The sequence below is a fragment of the Nerophis ophidion genome, linkage group LG26 (assembly GCF_033978795.1).
Source record: "Nerophis ophidion isolate RoL-2023_Sa linkage group LG26, RoL_Noph_v1.0, whole genome shotgun sequence".
NCBI classification, from domain to species: Eukaryota; Metazoa; Chordata; class Actinopteri; order Syngnathiformes; family Syngnathidae; genus Nerophis; species Nerophis ophidion.
The window spans coordinates 1,601,150-1,621,673 of NC_084636.1; the positions used below are offsets into that span (position 1 = coordinate 1,601,150).

The window sequence follows — 20,524 nt, forward strand, 5'->3', positions numbered from 1 at the left end:
AAACAGGCAGAAGTAGGTAAACACATTGGTAAACATGTAAATGAAAGTATGAAGTGGGTAAAAAATGGCAGAAGAAGGTAAACAAATTGGTAAACATGTAAAGGAGGTATAAAGTAGGGAAACAGGCAGAAGAAGGTACTCAACTAGGTAAACATAGTTAAAGATGGTGTTATGTAGGTAAACATGGGCAGAAGAAGGAAAAAAGGTAGGTAAACATAGGCAGACAAAGGTAAACATAGGTAAAAGATGGTGTGGAGTAGGTAAACAGCAGAAGAAGGTAACCATATATGTAAAATACGGTACAATGTAGGTAAACATATACGTAATGTTTTTTATAAAGTAGGTAAACCTGCAGCTGCAGGTAAAAATAGTTAATATATGGTTTATTGTAGGTAAACATAGGTAAAAGATGGTGTAAAGTAGGTAAACAAAGGTGAAATATGGTATAATGTAGGTAAACAAAGGTAATCATTAGATTAATATTGTGTAAAGTAAACATAGATCATATATTGTATAAAATAGGTAAACATGCAAAAGAAGGTTAAGTGTATAAAAATTGGTAAACAATTGTGCAAAGTAATGTAAGTAAACACAGGTACAATACAGCAAAAAGTAGGTAAACAGGCAGAAGAAGGTACACAAATAGGGTTAGGTAAACACCGGAAGGAGAAGGTAAACATATGGTATATTATAGGTAAACACAGGTAGAAGAAAGTAAACATAGGTAAAATATATAGGTAAAATATAATATCCTGTTGGTAAACGTAGGTAAAATTTAGATAAACATAAGCAGACAAAGGTAAACACAAGTAAAACATGTAGGTAGACATAAGAAAGTAAACATATGGTATATAAATAAGAACGATCTTCCATTTGTTCACGTTGCTTTAATAAATTATAGCAGTGAAATACAATAACAAAACACGTTATCAACGTATTCCTAATTGCCGGCATAACTTCAACACGTCATCCACTTCCTGTTTGCGTGTGTGTCACAATAATAGTACCGTGGTGCAACATTCTCTAGTATAATGTAGGTAAACACAGGCAGGAGGTAAACACATTGGTAAACATGCTTAAAAGACGGTGTAAAATAGGTAAACATCGGCAGAGGAAGGTAAACTTTAGTTAAAACAAATAAGAAAGGTATATTTTTTTTTAATGTAGGAGAAAAGTTGAAATGTTGGCGCTAACACCACAAAGTCGACGTGTTTTTCTTTGCTGAATATAAGTTGTTAGCATGTTGGATAGTTTTTAGTCTTTTTTACACCACATGCAAAAGATCAAGGTGGCTCTTATCGGCTTCTGTTGATTTGATGCAATATTACGGCCACGGACTACATATCCCAGCAGACTTTGCGGCTCTACCGGAAGTGGTTGTTGACGACGTCGACCTTGCAGTCTGCCGCACACAGCATGGCGAGCAAGGAACCTAATGTGAGTTTTCTACACACTCTAGCATGTACCTTCGTGTTCTGTGCCGAAGGGGAGCTTTTACTCGGCGGTTGTTGGTGTTCAGCTTGTGCAATTATGTCCAACGACAACGAAATTAAAGCGTTAGCCTTTGCTAGCTGGCTGGCACGCGGCTATGCTAACTGCCATGCTAAACTTAATCAGTGTTTTTATCAAGGTCATTGCGATGCAGATTTACACTTTTTAGCAAGGTCATTGCGATATATCGCCGTCATAGCGATGCAGCTTTACACTTGAACGGCATTGTCTACACAATATAGTGGTTGTGTAAAGGGGATTTTGACACTCAATGTGTGGTGTTGAACTCAACATGTTTTCTCAGGTAATGGTTACATTTTCTTATTCAAACGGGGACAGCAGGTCCATTCTCTTTGTCATACTTCATCATTTCGCGAAATTGCCATATTTTTGCTGAAAGGATTTAGTAGAGAACATCGATGATTAAGTACGCAACTTTTGGTCGCTAATAAAAAAGCCTTGTCTCTACTGGAAGTAGCAGACGATGTGCGTGTGACGTCACGGGTTGTGGAGCACCTCACATCTGAACATTGTTTACAATCATATCCACCAGCAGCTAGAGCGATTCGGACAGAGTAAGTGACAATTTCCCCATTTAATTTGAGCGAGGATGAAAGATTCGTGGATGAGGAAAGTGAGAGTGAAGGACTAGTAAAAAAAAAAAAGGCGAGGGCAGTGAGAGCGATTCAGATGTTATTAGACACATTTACTAGGATAATTCCGGAAAATCCCTTATCTGCCTATTGTGTTACTAGTGTTTTAGTGAGATTATATGGTACCTGAAAGTCGGAGGGGTGTGACCACGGATGTGGTGACCGCCAGTGTCTCCGGTGGGAGGAGGTAATAGTCCGCAGCTGCAGGAGGACGCAAGCTCCACTCATAACTACGGTGAGAGCCGACTTATTACCACAATTTTCTCACCGAAACCCGCCGGTTGACATGTGGTCGGGATCCATGTTCGCTTGACCGCTCTGTTCCATTGTAAAGCTTCACCTTCGGGAATTTTAAACAAGGAAACACTGGCTGTGTTTGTGTGGCTAAAGGCTAAAAGCTTCCCACCTCCATCTTCTTATGTGTCAATTATTAATTGGACAAATTGCAAAAGATTCAGCAAAACAGATGTCCAGAATACTGTGTAATTATGCGATTAAAGCAGACTACTTATAGCTTGGATTGGGCTGGAAAAAAATGTACGCCGCAACCCGAGACGTCACGCGCACACATCATCATACCGCAACGTTTTCAACAGGACACTTGGCGGGAAATTTAAAATTGCAAGTAAACTAAAAATGCCGTTTGGCATGTGTTGCAATGTTAATATTTCATCTTTGATATATAAACTATCAGACTGCATGGTGGCTAGTAGTGGCTTTCAGTAGGCCTTTAAATGCATCATACATTTTATTTGAAAAAGCACTTTAACATTGAGCAAACAACCTCAAAGTGCTACAGTGTGTTAAAAACAAAGACAATACTATCAAAATCTAAAACAGCCTAATAGCTAGAAGTATATATCTAAAAAAAAAAAAGTATTTCCTCTGCAGGACACCTGGATTCTAATGCAGGACATAAACTTCCATTTAGGATATAAACCTCCATGCTGTGTAAAGTGACCTCTTGTCATTTGTTACACGATTACTTGCCTACTATGTGCACTTTAAAGCCACTCATGTAGGACCCAATGGGGATAGGTTGATTGGCAACACTAAATGGTCCCTAGCGTGTGAATGTTGTACATCTGTCTTGGCCCTGTGATGAGGTGGCGACTTGTCCAGGGTTTAGTCCGCCTTCTGCCCGACTGCAGCCGAGATAGGCTCCAGCCTCCCGACCCCGCAAGGGAAAGCGGTAAAAAATGGATGGATGGGAACCATACTTGCCAACCCTCCTAATTTTCCTGGGAGAGTCCTGAATTTCAGTGCTCCTCCTGAAAATCTCCCAGGGAACCATTCTCACAAATTTCTCCCGATTTCTACCTGGACAACAAGGTTGGGGGCGTGTCTTTAGTATCCTCTCTCACCTGAAACCTTCACCCTTTAACGTCCGCATGCCGTCCTCAGTCTCGTCCGTTTTTCCTCTCTATAAACAGCATGCCGGCCCGGTCACATGACATGGCTTTTGGAACTCGGTGAACACACACACAACAACCTATCTGGATTTCATAAGAGATTCGATAAGGAATCGGTTCAATAAGAGTATTGCCTAATGGCACCGACATTGATAATTTCTTAACGAACATCATCCCTATCCTCCTGATTTATACAGTGGGGCAAAAAAGTATTTAGTCAGCCAGCGATTGTGCAAGTTCTCCCACTTCAAATGATGACAGAGGTCTGTAATTTTCATCATAGGTACACTTCAACTGTGAGAGACAGAATGTGGAAAAAAAATCCAGGAATTTTAAAGAATTTATTTGTAAATTATGGTGGAAAATAAGTATTTGGTCAACCATTCAAAGCTCTCACTGATGGAAGGAGGTTTTGGCTCAAAATCTCACGATACATGGCCCCATTCATTCTTTCCTTAACACGGATCAATCGTCCTGTCCCCTTAGCAGAAAAACAGCCCCAAACCATGATGTTTCCACCCCCATGCTTCACAGTAGGTGTGGTGTTCTTGGGATGCAACTCAGTATTCTTCTTCCTCCAAACACGACCAGTTGAGTTTATACCAAAAAGTTCTATTTTGGTTTCATCTGACCACATGACATTCTCCCAATCCTCTGCTGTATCATCCATGTATCCATTTTGGTATAAACTCAACTCGTGGTGTTTGGAGGAAGAAGAATACTGAGTTGCATCCCAAGAACACCATACCTACTGTGAAGCATGGGGGTGGAAACATCATGCTTTGGAGCTGTTTTTCTGCTAAGGGGACAGGACGATTGATCCGTGTTAAGGAAAGAATGAATGGGGCCATGTATCGTGAGATTTGGAGCCAAAACCTCCTTCCATCAGTGAGAGCTTTGAATGGTTGACCAAATACCTATTTCCACCATAATTTACAATTACATTATTTAAAATTCATACAATGTGAATTCCTGTTATTTTTTTTTCCCACATTCTGTCTGTCACAGTTGAAGTGTACCTATGATGAATATTACAGACCTCTGTCATCATTTGAAGTGGGAGAACTTGCACAATCGGTAACTGACTACTGTGTGTGTGTGTGTGTGTGTGTGTGTGTGTGTGTATGTATGTATATATAAATATATATATATATATATATATATATATATTATTAGGGGTAATTATATTTGTATTGAACCGTTTCGGTACGGGGGTTTCGGTTCGGTTCAGAGGTGTACCGAACGAGTTTCCACACAAACATGAATTTACCATGAATTCTTTTACATGGACCCCGACTTAAACAAGTTGAAAAACGTATTGGGGTCTTACCATTTAGTGATCATTTGTATGGAATATGTACTGTACTGTGCAATCTACTAATAAAAGTATCAATCAAACATATTAAGTAGCTTGCCGCACGTTGTTTTAACAATGCACACCGAGGCACAACACACGGCATGCTAGCAGCGACCGGGCTACGATAGACTGACCATACGTCCTCTTTTTACCGGATATGTCCTCTTTTGCGGGGCTGTCCGGGTGGAGTTTCTTAAATGCCTCAAATGTCTGGCATTTTAGGTTAGGGTTGCGTGTATTTTCAATGTACGTTCAGGGTTAGGAAGGGGTTAAAAACAAAACAAATTGTGCGCGCAGCAACATTCGTGATGGAGGGGCAGAGAGCAAGAGAGTTATGATAAATGCATGACCTATCCAAGGTTCCGATTACTTCGCATCAAATATTCCACTAAGAAAAATATTTTTGGTGGAAGATTTTGCAAATTTGGTAAATACATAACCAAAAAATGTATATTTTGTTGTTTTCTTATTGTGCCGAAAATTAACCGAACCGTGACCTCTATGTGTGTGTGTGTGTGTGTGTGTGTGTGTGTGTGTGTGTGTGTGTATATATATATATTTGTATATATATGTGTATATATGTGTGTGTGTATATATATATGTGTGTATATATGTGTATGTATATATATACATACATACACACACACAACCCCCCCCCCCCCCCCCCCGGCGGGCATTTTGAATATCTCCCTAATTGTGAGGTGTCCAGGTTGGCAAGTATGATGGCAATACAAGCGATTGTAGGGTTGATTTGCATAAGGATCACATTGGAGAAATACTGCCTTTTACATACTGCACACTGATCTGTTGTATTGACACATAACAGTAATATATTGTGGTTTAACGTCACGTTGCAGCGATTGCTCCAGCACCTCAGGGACCTGGCTGGACGCATGTCCTCGTCCGGTGGAAGAGGCCCAGGTCTCGGACTCAAGCTGCTCATGGGGGCCGGCGCTCTGGCGTACGGCGTGAAGGAGGCCACCTACACAGGTACGCACACGCTCCACCAACGTGATTATCGCAGCGCCGCTAACCACGTTGCATCTGCAGTGGATGGCGGTCACAGAGCGGTCGTCTTCAACAGAATCGGTGGGATGCAGATGGACACGGTCCTGGCCGAAGGGCTTCATTTCAGGTGAGAGCAGCTGATTGGCGGAGGGGTCTGTATCATATGGGGGCGACGCCCACTGAGCGAGTATTTGTGTGTGTGTGTGTGTCAGGATCCCGTGGTTCCAGTATCCCATCATCTACGACATCAGAGCCAGACCCAGAAAGATCTCTTCGCTGACAGGCAGCAAAGGTAACACTTACAGACTCAGATAAGTAGACCAACATCAGGCCGTGAGACCAGACCTGGGCCCATAATCAATAAGTCAATTCATGGAAGGGTAAATGCAAATGGACTTGATAAGTCTTGATCAGCAGTGTGCATGCGCTGCAGGAGGCAGAGCACTCACTCTCTCAAGCAGTTTGTACTACTTGCTCATACATGCTAGTAATGATAGCCACCCAATTAGAATGATGAAAAAACCTTGATTGATAACCACACCTTGATAAAATGATGGACCCACTTCTAGCGTTAAACTTAAATGCTAACTTGAAAACCAAATAAACTAAAACCGCTCCCCACTAAATTTAAACTTATCGAAACGCATTCCTGTCTAAAGAACTAAGATGCAGTTTCACATTGAAAATAAAGGCTGTGCTGTGTTTGCACAAAGTAATAAATACAAACGCCACAGTTTGGAGTTGAAAGAGACAAAGGTGTCTTTAACAGGAAGTGAACTCCTGTAAAAACTCATTCTCAAACCTGTATAAAATAAAATGGAAGAAGATAAACAATTTTAAACATACACAAAAAAATATGGCTTTCATGAAGCCAGATAATATTTAATGTTTCCTTTGCCAAGAGAGTATACTGCGTCTCTATTGAAGTTGTTGAAAAATAAAATAAAATCAGAATCAGAAATACTTTAAGAATCTCTGAGAGGACAATCCCATTCAAGAGCAGACAAACATTACAAGGAGACAGAACAGGATCAAACATTACAGGGAGACAGAACAGGATCAAACATTACAAGGAGACAGAACAGGATCAAGCATTACAAGGAGACAGAACAGGATCAAACATTACAGGGAGACAGAACAGGATCAAACATTACAGGGAGACAGAACAGGATCAAACATTACAGGGAGACAGAACAGGATCAAACATTACAGGGAGACAGAACAGGATCAAACATTACAGGGAGACAGAACAGGATCAAACATTACAGGGAGACAGAACAGGATCAAACATTACAGGGAGACAGAACAGGATCAAACATTACAGGGAGACAGAACAGGATCAAACATTACAGGGAGACAGAACAGGATCAAACATTACAAGGAGACAGAACAGGATCAAGCATTACAGGGAGACAGAACAGGATCGCTGACGGGTCTGCCAACTTCTGGCGCCCCTTACAAAAAAGGTGAGAAACAGGTAAACACTGGGGAGTGTGTGTGTGTGAAGAGTGGGGGGGCTCTGCGGTGTGCCACGCTATCGTCTGTTGGAGCATGGCCAGGAACACGAGCACACCACTCTCGGCCGCCCACCAGTGTCCAGTCCGCATGGATGAGCGAAGATACGTCCAAGGAGGCCGAGATGTCAGATACCTGCTCTTTTAGCTAAGACACTGTGAAGCTTGTCCAGTTCTGCAGTCCTGTCTCCTCATCCACATCTCCTCCAGTCTCTCCAAACTCTGCAGTCCTGTCTCTTCATCCACATCTCCTCCAGTCTCTCCAAACTCTGCAGTCCTGTCTCCTCGTCCACATCTCCTCCAGTCTCTCCAAACTCTGCAGTCCTGTCTCCTCGTCCACATCTCCTCCAGTCTCTCCAAACTCTGCAGTCCTGTCTCTTCATCCACATCTCCTCCAGTCTCTCCAAACTCTGCAGTCCTGTCTCCTCGTCCACATCTCCTCCAGTCTCTCCAAACTCTGCAGTCCTGTCTCCTTGTCCACATCTCCTCCAGTCTCTCCAAACTCTGCAGTCCTGTCTCCTCGTCCACATCTCCTCCAGTCTCTCCAAACTCTGCAGTCCTGTCTCTTCATCCACATCTCCTCCAGTCTCTCCAAACTCTGCAGTCCTGTCTCTTCATCCACATCTCCTCCAGTCTCTCCAAACTCTGCAGTCCTGTCTCCTCGTCCACATCTCCTCCAGTCTCTCCAAACTCTGCAGTCCTGTCTCCTCGTCCACATCTCCTCCAGTCTCTCCAAACTCTGCAGTCCTGTCTCTTCATCCACATCTCCTCCAGTCTCTCCAAACTCTGCAGTCCTGTCTCCTCGTCCACATCTCCTCCAGTCTCTCCAAACTCTGCAGTCCTGTCTCTTCATCCACATCTCCTCCAGTCTCTCCAAACTCTGCAGTCCTGTCTCCTCGTCCACATCTCCTCCAGTCTCTCCAAACTCTGCAGTCCTGTCTCCTTGTCCACATCTCCTCCAGTCTCTCCAAACTCTGCAGTCCTGTCTCCTCGTCCACATCTCCTCCAGTCTCTCCAAACTCTGCAGTCCTGTCTCTTCATCCACATCTCCTCCAGTCTCTCCAAACTCTGCAGTCCTGTCTCCTCGTCCACATCTCCTCCAGTCCCTCCAAACTCTGCAGTCCTGTCTCTTCATCCACATCTCCTCCAGTCTCTCCAAACTCTGCAGTCCTGTCTCCTCGTCCACATCTCCTCCAGTCTCTCCAAACTCTGCAGTCCTGTCTCCTCGTCCACATCTCCTCCAGTCTCTCCAAACTCTGCAGTCCTGTCTCCTCGTCCACATCTCCTCCAGTCTCTCCAAACTCTGCAGTCCTGTCTCCTTGTCCACATCTCCTCCAGTCTCTCCAAACTCTGCAGTCCTGTCTCTTCATCCACATCTCCTCCAGTCTCTCCAAACTCTGCAGTCATGTCTCTTCATCCACATCTCCTCCAGTATCTCCAAACTCTGCAGCCCTGTCTCTTCATCCACATCTCCTTCAGTCTCTCCAAACTCTGCAGTCCTGTCTCTTCATCCACATCTCCTCCAGTATCTCCAAACTCTGCAGTCCTGTCTCTTCATCCACATCTCCTCCAGTCTCTCCAAACTCTGCAGTCCTGTCTCTTCATCCACATCTCCTCCAGTATCTCCAAACTCTGCAGTCCTGTCTCTTCATCCACATCTCCATGGCCAAAAGGCTCCCGGGAGGCAGATCCAAAAGTTGACAAAAAAGCAGGGCAGAAGTCAGGAAAGTGCCACCTCTTGTCACACGGCCCCAAAAGGCAAACCCCCCACATGCAAACAAGAGGGAAACATCAGGAAGACACAAGAGCACAGAGCTCCTGCCACCAGCAGCCACTACAACGGGGCCATCTTGGAAAGTAGATACATACTGTACATATAAATACAACTTGCTTTAAAGATTCCCTACTTGTTGAGCACGTTTAACAATACACTGATAATAGTAACTGTGATCATTTTGGTCACTTTAGTTAGTCATATGTATTGTTTTGGGTGTGTCTATTTGAGGGTCCCCCACCCCCTCCTTAACAGACAGAACATATTTTACTGCTTTTGCTTGTGATTTTTATTCCATCCGTCCATTTTCTACCACTTATTACCTTTGGGGGCGCTGGTGCCCATCTCAGCTACAATCGGGCGGTATTGCTCTGCAAAATTTTGCAAACGGTATATTTTATTTTTGTTATTTGTTTTATTTAACTTGGATTTTTTTTTAGGGTTTATATTGTAATCAGTGTTAAAATATAGGAGAAATACTTGTTTATTACCTTACTTGCATTAATATTATGTACTATAACTTCATCAGTGGGTAATTTGGTCTCAAAGTAATGTGGGCAATAATATTGTTTTATCAGCAATAATTTGTTGGTCAATTATATTGTCGGGCAAAGAATGTTATCGGCCCAGGCCTGCATGAGTCTCTGGCGGTCTGAAGCCCCATCTCTGTGACTTCAATGTCCCGGGCGCACACCTAGACCTGCAGATGGTGAACATCGCCGTGAGGGTCCTGTCCCGCCCAATGGCGTCCAACTTGCCCATCATGTACCAAAGGCTGGGCAAGGACTACGACGAGAGAGTCCTGCCGTCCATCGTCAACGAGGTCCTCAAGTCGGTGGTGGCCAAGTTCAACGCCTCTCAGCTCATCACGCAAAGAGCGCAGGTGATTCCACCACACCTCACCACACCTCCACCCCGCCTACCAGCTAACTTAGTGGTGTCCTCCAGGTGTCGCTGTTGGTGCGCAGGGAGCTTTACGAGCGAGCCAAGGACTTTAACATCATCCTGGATGACGTGTCCATCACAGAGCTGAGCTTCAGCAGCCAGTACACGGCTGCTGTGGAGGCCAAGCAAGTGGGTAAGGCCACCCTCTTAGCCCTGATGCAGACACTCGCTACTACGGCTCTCTACGGTCTGCCTAAAGTAGAAGTCCTCAACTTTCTTCTCTCATGCAACCCTTAGGGGACATTTTTTTTGCACCCTCCCTGAAGTACTTTGCAGTACAGACTTGATAATATTTTTAATAATACTTAATTATCTGTAGATGTCAAGCTAGTTTGTTTACTCTAAATAAATCATATATATATATATATATATATATATGATTTATTTGGAGTAGACAAACTAGCTTGACATCTACAGATAATTAAGTATTATTAATTATTAAAAATATTATGTATATATATATATATATATATATATATACACATACACACACATACCGTATTTTTCGGACTATAAGCCGCAGTTTTTTTCATAGAGCGACTTATGTGTGAAATTATTAACACATTACCGTAAAATATCAAACGATATTATTTATCTAATTCGCGGAAGAGACTAATCAGATTCAGGAAGAATAGTCTCCACTGCGGTGTAGACTAATGGGGATCCTTAATAAACTAAACTAAACAATGGAAATCTTAGGTCAAACCTAGACTATGTAATGGCCATAGGGGTCCATCGAGATATAATAAATATTGCCAGTCACAATTAACATGTGCTCAGCTAGGGAAGTAATTACCGTTTTTTCGGTCTATAAGTCAGTTTTTTTCATAGTTTGCGACATATACTCCGGAGCGACTTGTGTGTGAAATTATTAACACATTATCGTAAAATATCAAATAATATTTATCTCATTCGTGGAAGAGACAAATGGCAGAAGTGCATTGTGGGTCATGGGATGCTAACTGCTATATGCTATATGCTACTGCTGGAGCTATTAAAATGGATCACATCAACATTGGCGGTAACTTATAAAAACAGAGAAGGACTGAACTAAAATGGCACCGAAAAGGAAATCATATATTGCAGAGAACAGCAAACAAACAGCAGAAAGAAAGGATGCTAGTGGGGCACATACCAGAGGCAACACCCAGGAAGAAGATTTCATGGGATTTATGGATTAGGAGTGAGAGATAGTTTGGTAAAGGTATAGCATGTTCTATATGTTATAGTTATTTGAATGACTCTTACCATAATATGTTAGGTTAACATAGCAGTTGCTTATTTATGCCTCATATAACCTACACTTATTCAGCCTGTTGTTCACTATTCTTTATTTTAAATTGCCTTTCAAATGTCTATTCTTGCTGTTGGCTTTTATCAAATAAATTTCCCCCAAAAATGCGACTTATACTCCAGTGCGACTTATATATATTTTTTTCCTTCTTTATTATGCATTTTCGGCCGGTGGGACGTATACTCCGGAGTGACTTACCTACACTTCCTCATGTTCATTCTTTTGAGCACTGACGCCACCGAGCTGGAAGCTTGTGTGTTGTTTAAGACCCAAACTGGAAGTCCTCCTGTCTCCTCACCTATCCACTTAGGAGCTCTTCCTCATAGTCTGCACATATAATATACGGTACATAAGTTACACAAAATGCCAAATGTAATTATTAATTACATTTATAAAATTTGCATTTCATAAATCTAAAATAAATACATTAACAAATTAAAATGAAAAAAATATATAGTTGTAACAAACGCAGCCAAGTTCTCAGAGTGTCGCTGCCACTACGCTATTTTAAGGAGTCACGGGTGGGACCTGATATTCAGCTGGGAATGTGTAAAATGGTAAATAAACACAAGACATATATATATACACTATTAGCCACAAATACACCCGGCTTATATCTAATTAATCACAAATGAATCCTGCATAACAACCACCTCCCCCCTCCCGTGCATATAACCCGCCAATACAAATCAAAACCTCTTCACAACACACACAATCACACAGCCCAAAGTGAAGTTCACCTCTCCAAACTTTATATCACACATGTATTTCACCAAAGTTACGTACGAGACGTGTGCACAGCGGCTCGCACGTACGGGCAAGCAATCAATTGTTGGGAAGCCGCAGCTGTGTACTAACGGCACCGCGTCTGCGCATCCAACTCAAAAGTCCTCCTGGTAAGAGTCTGTGTTGTCCAGGTTCCCCACAGGCCAATTGTAAGTCACAAAATAGTCAAAAAATGAGGATACTTCCATAAAGTGTCTCTGTAGTATAAAACGCTGTGGCTGACAGGTGCTCCAGGAGGTGCGTCGTCTACTTCCACTTCCGCCCGGTCTGATAGCACCGGATACCTTTTATATGCGCACATACTATTACCTTACATATTTGATATTAGCACGATTATTTCATACGCCTGTAACAGTTTCATAATAATTGAATGGATGACATAAGTATATGTACCATATTTTTTGGATTATAAATCGCACCGGCCGAAAATGCATAATAAAGAAGGAAAAAACATATATAAGTCGCATTTTTGGGGGAAATTATTTGATGAAATCCAACAGCAAGAATAGACATTTGGAAGGCAATTTAAAATAAATAACGAATAGTGAAGAACAGGCTGAATAAGTGTAGGTTATATGAGGCATAAATAAGCAACTGCTATGTTAACCTAACATATTATGGTAAGAGTCATTCAAATAACTATAACATATAGAACATGCTATACCTTTACCAAACTATCTCTCACTCCTAATCCATAAATCCCATGAAATCTTCTTCCTGGATGTGGCTTCTAAAGCAGTGGTTCTCAACCTTTTTTCAGTGATGTACCCCCTGTGAACATTTTTTTAATTCAAGTACCCCCTAATCAGAGCGAAGCATTTTTGCTAGAAAAACAGAAATAAAGAAGTAAAATACATCACTATGTCATCAGTTTCTGATTTATTAAATTGTATAACAGTGCAAAATATTGCTTATTCGTAGTGGTCTTTCTTGAACTATTTGGAAAACAAGATATAAAAATAACTAAAAACTTGTTGAAAACTAAACAAGTGATTCAATCATAAATGCAGACTTCTCCACGTAGAAGTAATCATCAACTTAAAGTGCCCTCTTTGGGGATTGTAATAGAGATCCATCTGGATTCATCAACTTACTTCTGAACATTTCTTCACAAAAAATAAAACCTTTAACATCAATATTTATGGAACATGTCCACAGAAAATCTAGCTGTCAACACTGAATATTGCATTGTTGTATTTCTTTTCAGTTTCTGATTTTACATTCATATTTTGTTGAAATATTATTCAATAAACATATGTATAAAGGATTTTTACAATATTTCAAAAAAATCTCACGTACCCCTTGGCATACCTTCAAGTACCCCCAGGGGTACACTTACCCCCATTTGAGAACCACTGTTCTAAACAACTCTGCCAACTCCAAAGGTATGCGCCGCTTCCTCTGGTCCTTTTCTGCTGCATATTTCACTACATCCAGCTTGTAATCTCCACTACATGATTTCCTTTTCAACGCCATTTTTGTTCAGCCTTTCTCACTTTTTATAAGTTGCCGCCAACCATGAAATGATCCATTTTAATAGCTACGGCAGTAGCATATAGCGTATAGCAGTTAGCATCCCATGACCCACAATGCACTTCTGCCATGACCCTCCCCCGCCAAATTCTTATTGGTTGACGTGTGTGTGACGATTGCTGACATTTTCTTCCTTTCTTCCGCGAATGAGATAAATAATATTTGATATTTTACAGTAATGTGTTAATAATTTCACAAGCAAGTCGCTCCGGAGTATATGTCGCAAACCAAGAAAAAAGACTGACTTATTGTCCAAAAAATACGGTGATTACTTTCCCGGGTGAGCACATGTTAATTGTGACTGCCAATATTTATTATATCTCGATGGACCCCTATGGCCATTACATAGTCTAGGTTTTCATTGTTGAATCTGATTTGTTAGAATTTACCAATAGTCGATCAGTCGAATATGTTGTGGCTTTTTTTTTAAGCCATGCACACGGGATGGATCCATAGAAAGTGTGATTATATGTAGTAATACAGACTGGTCAGTAACGTCACATGGTGTATAAAGAGTATGGCCAACTAAACAAGCAGCCGCCATGACTGCCACCAAGGACAAGTTGCATGCCACTGCTGGCGTGACATTTATTTTTTCTTGACAGAATAAACCAAAATAATATGTTTGTGTATATATATATATATATATATATAGTTCTAAACGTACTCCAGCTCATAGCTCATCCATCCATCCATTTTCTACCGCTTTTTCCCCTTTGGGGTCGCGGGGGGCGCTGGTGCCTATCTCAGCTACAACCAGCTCATAAACTTACAAGTAAACATCCTTATTTAACAAATAAGCATAAAACAGCCACATTTGACACACTCTGCTGCTACATTACGACCAGCAGGCCCTCTAACACGCACAGGACGGCCCAATAAACGTAAAAAAAATACTCAGACCAAAAAATTAATTAGCTTTTGGACTACATTGTGAACCTTCAGTCCCATACTCGTCTTCTTTCCAGGCTGTGGGGAAAGTGAGGTAAACACTTTCCACATTTCTCACGGGTGGAACAGCACCATGCTGAACAACAGGCTGTTTTTACACCTTGTAAAACTAAGAAAGAAGCGCCACAAATGCATAGCATCGGCTCAAAGTTGGTAGCATTCATGACACCCTGTGGGGGCCATCAGTGAGAAGATGGCCATGCTCTCTTTCTACACATCTCAACCCACAAAAGGGAACGGAGGAAATTGATGGTAATATTACCTTCCTAAGTTGGCAAAATAAACGTATAAATGGAGTCGTAACCATTAACAGGTTTTGCTGTTAACCATAATTAAAAACTTCATGTTATTTAATTGCAAAGGATATGCTGCAGTCCTTGTCACTCGATATAAACATTACGCTGCTATTTTATTTTGCCACAAGCTGGACAGAACAAAAAGAAAGCGCTTACACGCACCTATCAAAACGCATGCTAATATGCTACATTAGCTTAAAAATGGCATCAGGACAAAGCAGTGAACTTTTCCCACCAAATAAAAAGCTTAAGTCGGCAGTGTGGGAACATTTTGGATACTTAAAAAGTGAGCAGAGATACCATTTAAAGATGATAGATCACCCCTTTTTTTTTTTTTTTTTTTACACCTGCCAGACAAAGGTTGGGGCTAAAGGGTCTAATAGGTGCAATATAGTGCAGCTTTACATGCCAAAGTGCAGGTAAGACAGAATGACTGAGTTAGTGGCAAGTTAATACATGAAGAATTGAGTTAATTATAAACGTGTACTTCTGTCAAGGCCTTCATTCAGTCACCATTTCACATTCCTCTCTGTGTTGGAATTGATTGCACTATACTCCTTCCAGTTATTACTCACACAACATCAAGTTCAGTTTCATTTTCAGTGCAACATGCATATCATACATAGTCCCACTTGTTTCATAACAGCACGTCCGAAAAGGAGCAGGAAGAAGCTGAGTTTATTTAATCCTACCCCTTTTCATACCATAGCAATTTTATCCTATTTACTTTTTCTCTGTAACAGAACAGTGGACAAATAAATAATATTCCATAGTAAGTAAAGAAATATGAAGTACATAAATAATCGTTATTCCATTTACCGTATTTCCTTGAATTGCCGCCGGGTATATAGTATGCACATGCCTAGAATTACTGCCTGGTCAAACTCGTTTCGCAAAATAATTAGCGTATGCTTAGCATTACCGCCGGCTCAGGATTAACGCCGGGTCAAACTCGTTTCGCAAAATATTATTTTTATCAGCGCATGTCTAGAATTTCCGCCAGGTCAAACTCGTTTCGCCAAATAATTAGCATATGCCTAGGATTTCCGCCGGGTCAAACACGTCACGTCATGAGTGACACTTCACCTGTCATCATTTTCAAAATGGAGGAGGCTGATTTCCATCATTTGAAATCGCATAAAGGGAAGAAGATTAAGAGCTATTCAGTAGGATTTAAGGTCCAAGCTATTGAATATGCTAAAAAGAACAGTAAGCAGCTATGTTTTATTAATATACCATAGCTACGTGTGTCAAATATGAGTCATTAAATGACTCCTGCCTCCTGGTGGTAGAGGGCGCTAGTGATCCTTCTTGCGACTACTCGGCTGCAGAAGAAGTGACAACAAGCAGCAAGAGTGAGCAGCGATCCTTTATTTTTTCCTCTCGCTTGCACTTTTAACATGGAGGATTACATATCTAAAATAAAACAGTTTTCTAAACTGGACTTTCAATCGAAGCAGGAGGTAATAAAGGAAGATCTCCATCAAGACAGAGAGACTTTTAAAATTGAAGAAATATAAGGAAGACTTCTATAAACAAGTTATCAATGCTTTTGATCAGAAGGAGCTGCGCATGGACTTCATTTATAAGTAAAGGTAAGACCATAATAATGTCTTTTTAATTAAACGCGCTTTTCATGATGGTATCCTTACATCACACTCAAATTTTTAAGCGCAGGCCTAAATTTACCGCATGCCTTTGGTAAACGCCAGAGTGAGAAGAGGTTTTAAATTAATTAGCGCCCCGGCGGCAATTCAAGGAAATACTGTAGATTATTAAAATAGGGTAAATATGCGTGTATGACTGTTGATGGCAATAATACTTAAGTCACATTTACATTTACAACATTTTTCCCTGAAGGATTAATAAAGGTAATTTTAGTAATGCAATTATTAATTAATATTAATAGTTTTTGTTCATTTATTATTTTGCACTGTTTTTTTACTATATTTATATCTCTTAAATAATTGATTTTATAGTTGTTTGTTGTGAAACGAACAAATGCATACTAATTGTAAGACTGTGATTGTTACCCAAGACTATGATCATACAAAGCTATAATTGTTGCATGGGGGGTGGGGGGTTGAGGGGTCAGTGTCCATTGATTGGACTCCCAGCTCGACAGTTGAATCAGACGCCTCTGAATTGAATTGGCAAATATTGTAAAAGACTCCTGGTAAATGTATGAAGTTCTTTATGCATGTGACATATGAAATACGTATGCTGTATCCAGACTTTAGGGACACCTGTAGAAGCAGAAAGTGTGCTCTAACCTTTGACCTGTGTGCAGCTCAACAAGAGGCGCAGAGGGCTCAGTTCTACGTGGAGAAAGCCAAACAAGACCAGCGGCAGAAGATCATCCAGGCTGAAGGAGAAGCTGAGGCTGCCAAGATGGTAACCATCTTTCTTCTTCTTCTCCACCTGGTCCTGCTGTACCTTAATAACCAGGTGTCCCCCACCATGTGTAGCTGGGCCAGGCCGTCACCAAGAATCCGGGCTACCTGAAGCTGAGACGGATCAGAGCCGCGCAGTCCATCGCCAAGACGGTCAGTGGAAAGACCTCTGATTCACACATGATGATGATGATGATGATGATGATGATGATGATGTGTTGCTCCCCCCCAGGTGGCCACGTCTCAGAACAAAGTCTACCTGAACGCAGACAGTTTAGTCCTCGACCTTCAGAACCGAGACTTGTTTAATAAGTAAGTCTTTCTGTCTTTGTCTGTCTTGGAAATGTCTTGATAGAGACAGGACCGCTTTGTTATGCCTTTATGAATGTTGACACACACACACACACACACACACTGTGGCCTTGTGGTTAGAGTGTCACACACACATTGGCCCAAATAATAATCACAATTAGGGGGGGTGATATAGCTCAGTTGGTAGAGTGGCCGTGCCAGCAACTTGAGGGTTGCAGGTTCGATCCCCGCTTCCGCCATCCTAGTCACTGCCGTTGTGTCCTTGTGCAAGACACTTTACCCACCTGCTCCCAGTGCCACCCACACTGCCTTAAATGGAACATACATACATGTGAGGTGACGGTGTGTGAAGTGTAGTGTTGGGTATCGTTTGAATTTGAACGATTCCGATTCCGTTTCTTTGTTTCAATTCCGATTCCTGACAATTCTTGGTTCTGATTCTTTCTTGAAATAAAAAAAATAAAAAACAAAGTCAGGGTCAAAAAAAAGTTTGATATTTTAAATGAGCTATCTAACCTACAGTCTTTCTGAATGAAATAGTCTGACATCCTCCATGAATTTTAATTCTATTAACTTTTTATGAACTTTACTATAAATTCCTTACAGGGCTGTTTTCAACTACAATATAAATATCAAATCTATGAACTTGAATATAAATATTATAAATTATGAATACATTTTCACAGGGGTACACTTTCACCAAGAGAGCTTTATTTTTGAAAACCTCAGGAAAACACATTTACACACACAAGTGTATGATGCTGCAGGAAAACACATTTACACACACAAGTGTATGATGCTGCAGGAAAACACATTTACACACACAAGTGTATGATGCTGCAGGAAAACACATTTACACACACAAGTGTATGATGCTGCAGGAAAACACATTTACACACACAAGTGTATGATGCCGCAGGAAAACACATTTACACACACAAGTGTATGATGCTGCAGGAAAACACATTTACACACACAAGTGTATGATGCTGCAGGAAAACACATTTACACACACAAGTGTATGATGCTGCAGGAAAACACATTTACACACACAAGTGTATGATGCTGCGGGAAAACACATTTACACACACAAGTGTATGATGTTTTAGGTACTTAAACATGTTACCGTGCTCCCATCGATGGGCTAACCTGGTGCAGAAAAGCAAATAAACAATAAGAAACAACTTGCAAAAGCCAGTCCAGATTAGCAGCAGGTGCAGTATCAAATCAGAGACAGTTCTTGTTGAGAAAAAATAACATATCTGCCTTCTCAGGCAGGATGTGTGAGATGTTTTTTTTGTTTAATTATTTTTCTATTCCAAACTAAAAAGGGGTGGCCTATTCAAGAGGCTGCTGCTGCACGCTGTGTCCACATGTTGGGGCAGAGGACTCACTACAGCCAACTTTACATAACATTTATGTCAATCAAAGTGTCTCAAAGGGCTGCACAAGGACGGGAGGGGGAGGAGCCACAGCCACTGTGTACCTCTTGCTTGGCCCAGCTATAAAGTGTTGGCTATTGCAACATCCTGTGGCTTTATTTAAAGCAGAAGTTCTTCTCATGAAAAACTGCTGCTCATATTTAAGCTCGGCAAACTAATCTTGCAGACACTTTCCACCCCTCTATAATGTGGATAGACCTTTATTGCCCTCTGCTGGCTGCTTGCAGTATTGCTCAAGGCTGTCTTGTCTTTCAGCTTGTCATTGGGACAGAAAAAGTGCTGAAGATGACGGTCCCTGCCTCGTCTTCATCACAGCAGACCAGCGCTGACTTGTAGAGCGAGCACCCGAGTGAAGTAATTTTTTGTTGTTGTTGGTGATTAAATGTGTGAAGACTAAAGCAGTGGTCTTGTAGCATCGACCATACGGCATGACATGACATGAACAACGATATTTGCCGAAAGCTAATGGATGGGCCAAGAGAATTTATCAGTTAATAAATTGAACAGAAAGTCCACATTGGGTTCTTGGTCAGTGCTCTTTACTTTGATGTGACCCGACATACATGTGCAGTCATGGCCAGAATATTGGAACCCCTGCATTTCTGACACATAATGCACCACTTCCCCCAATGCTTTGGTATTCAAATGTTTATTTCTTTTGTCTGCATTGGAACAACACACACAAAAAGGGCCGAATCTGATATTTTGCACAGAACTCCAAAAATTGACAAAAATATTACAAATTGTAAGAATCAGTTGTATTGTAAGAATGTGATGCTCCTTTAATTTGGAATGAAACTCACCTGTAGCAAGTGACAGGAGCTGGCAATATAGAAATCCCACTTGCATCCACTTCAAATGGAAAAAAGTTGAGTCAACCTTTGTGAGCATGAAGAAAAGAAAGAAGAGCAAAGAACTCTCAGACGATTTGAGAAGCAAGATTGTGTAAAAGCATGGACAATCTCAAGGCTACAAGTCCATCTCCAGAGATGTAAATGTTCCTGTGTCTACAATGTCATCAAGAAGTTTAAAGCACATGGCACTGTAGCTTACCTCCCTGGATGTGGAAGGAAGAGAAACATTGATGAAAGACTGCAACGAAGGATTGTTACAACTGTGGATAAAGAACCTGGATCCACTTCCAAACAAATTCAAGCTGATCTGCAGACACAGGGTACAACGGTGTCACCTCGCACTAGCATCTCAATGAAAAGGAACGCTATGATAGGAGACCCGGGAGTACCTGGCTGCTGACACAGACATGAAAAAGCAAGACTGGAGCTTGAAAAAACTTACCTGAAGAAGCCAAAAATCCTTCTGGGAGAAGGTCCTGTGGACAGATGAGACTAAAGTGGAGCTTTTT

General features: G+C 41.2%; 1 protein-coding gene across 1 annotated transcript; it reads left to right on the plus strand.

The window, feature by feature from the left end:
• The first annotated feature begins 1,277 nt into the window (after positions 1-1,277).
• Positions 1,278-19,676, plus strand: phb2b (prohibitin 2b). The gene is made up of 10 exons (XM_061888928.1): positions 1,278-1,437; positions 5,771-5,903; positions 5,964-6,048; positions 6,134-6,213; positions 9,908-10,092; positions 10,158-10,287; positions 17,305-17,408; positions 17,483-17,560; positions 17,640-17,719; positions 19,417-19,676. Exons 1-10 carry the CDS (start codon positions 1,417-1,419, stop codon positions 19,442-19,444), a joined length of 924 nt encoding a protein of 307 aa, XP_061744912.1. The 5' UTR covers positions 1,278-1,416; the 3' UTR covers positions 19,445-19,676.
• The last annotated feature ends 848 nt before the right edge of the window (positions 19,677-20,524 follow it).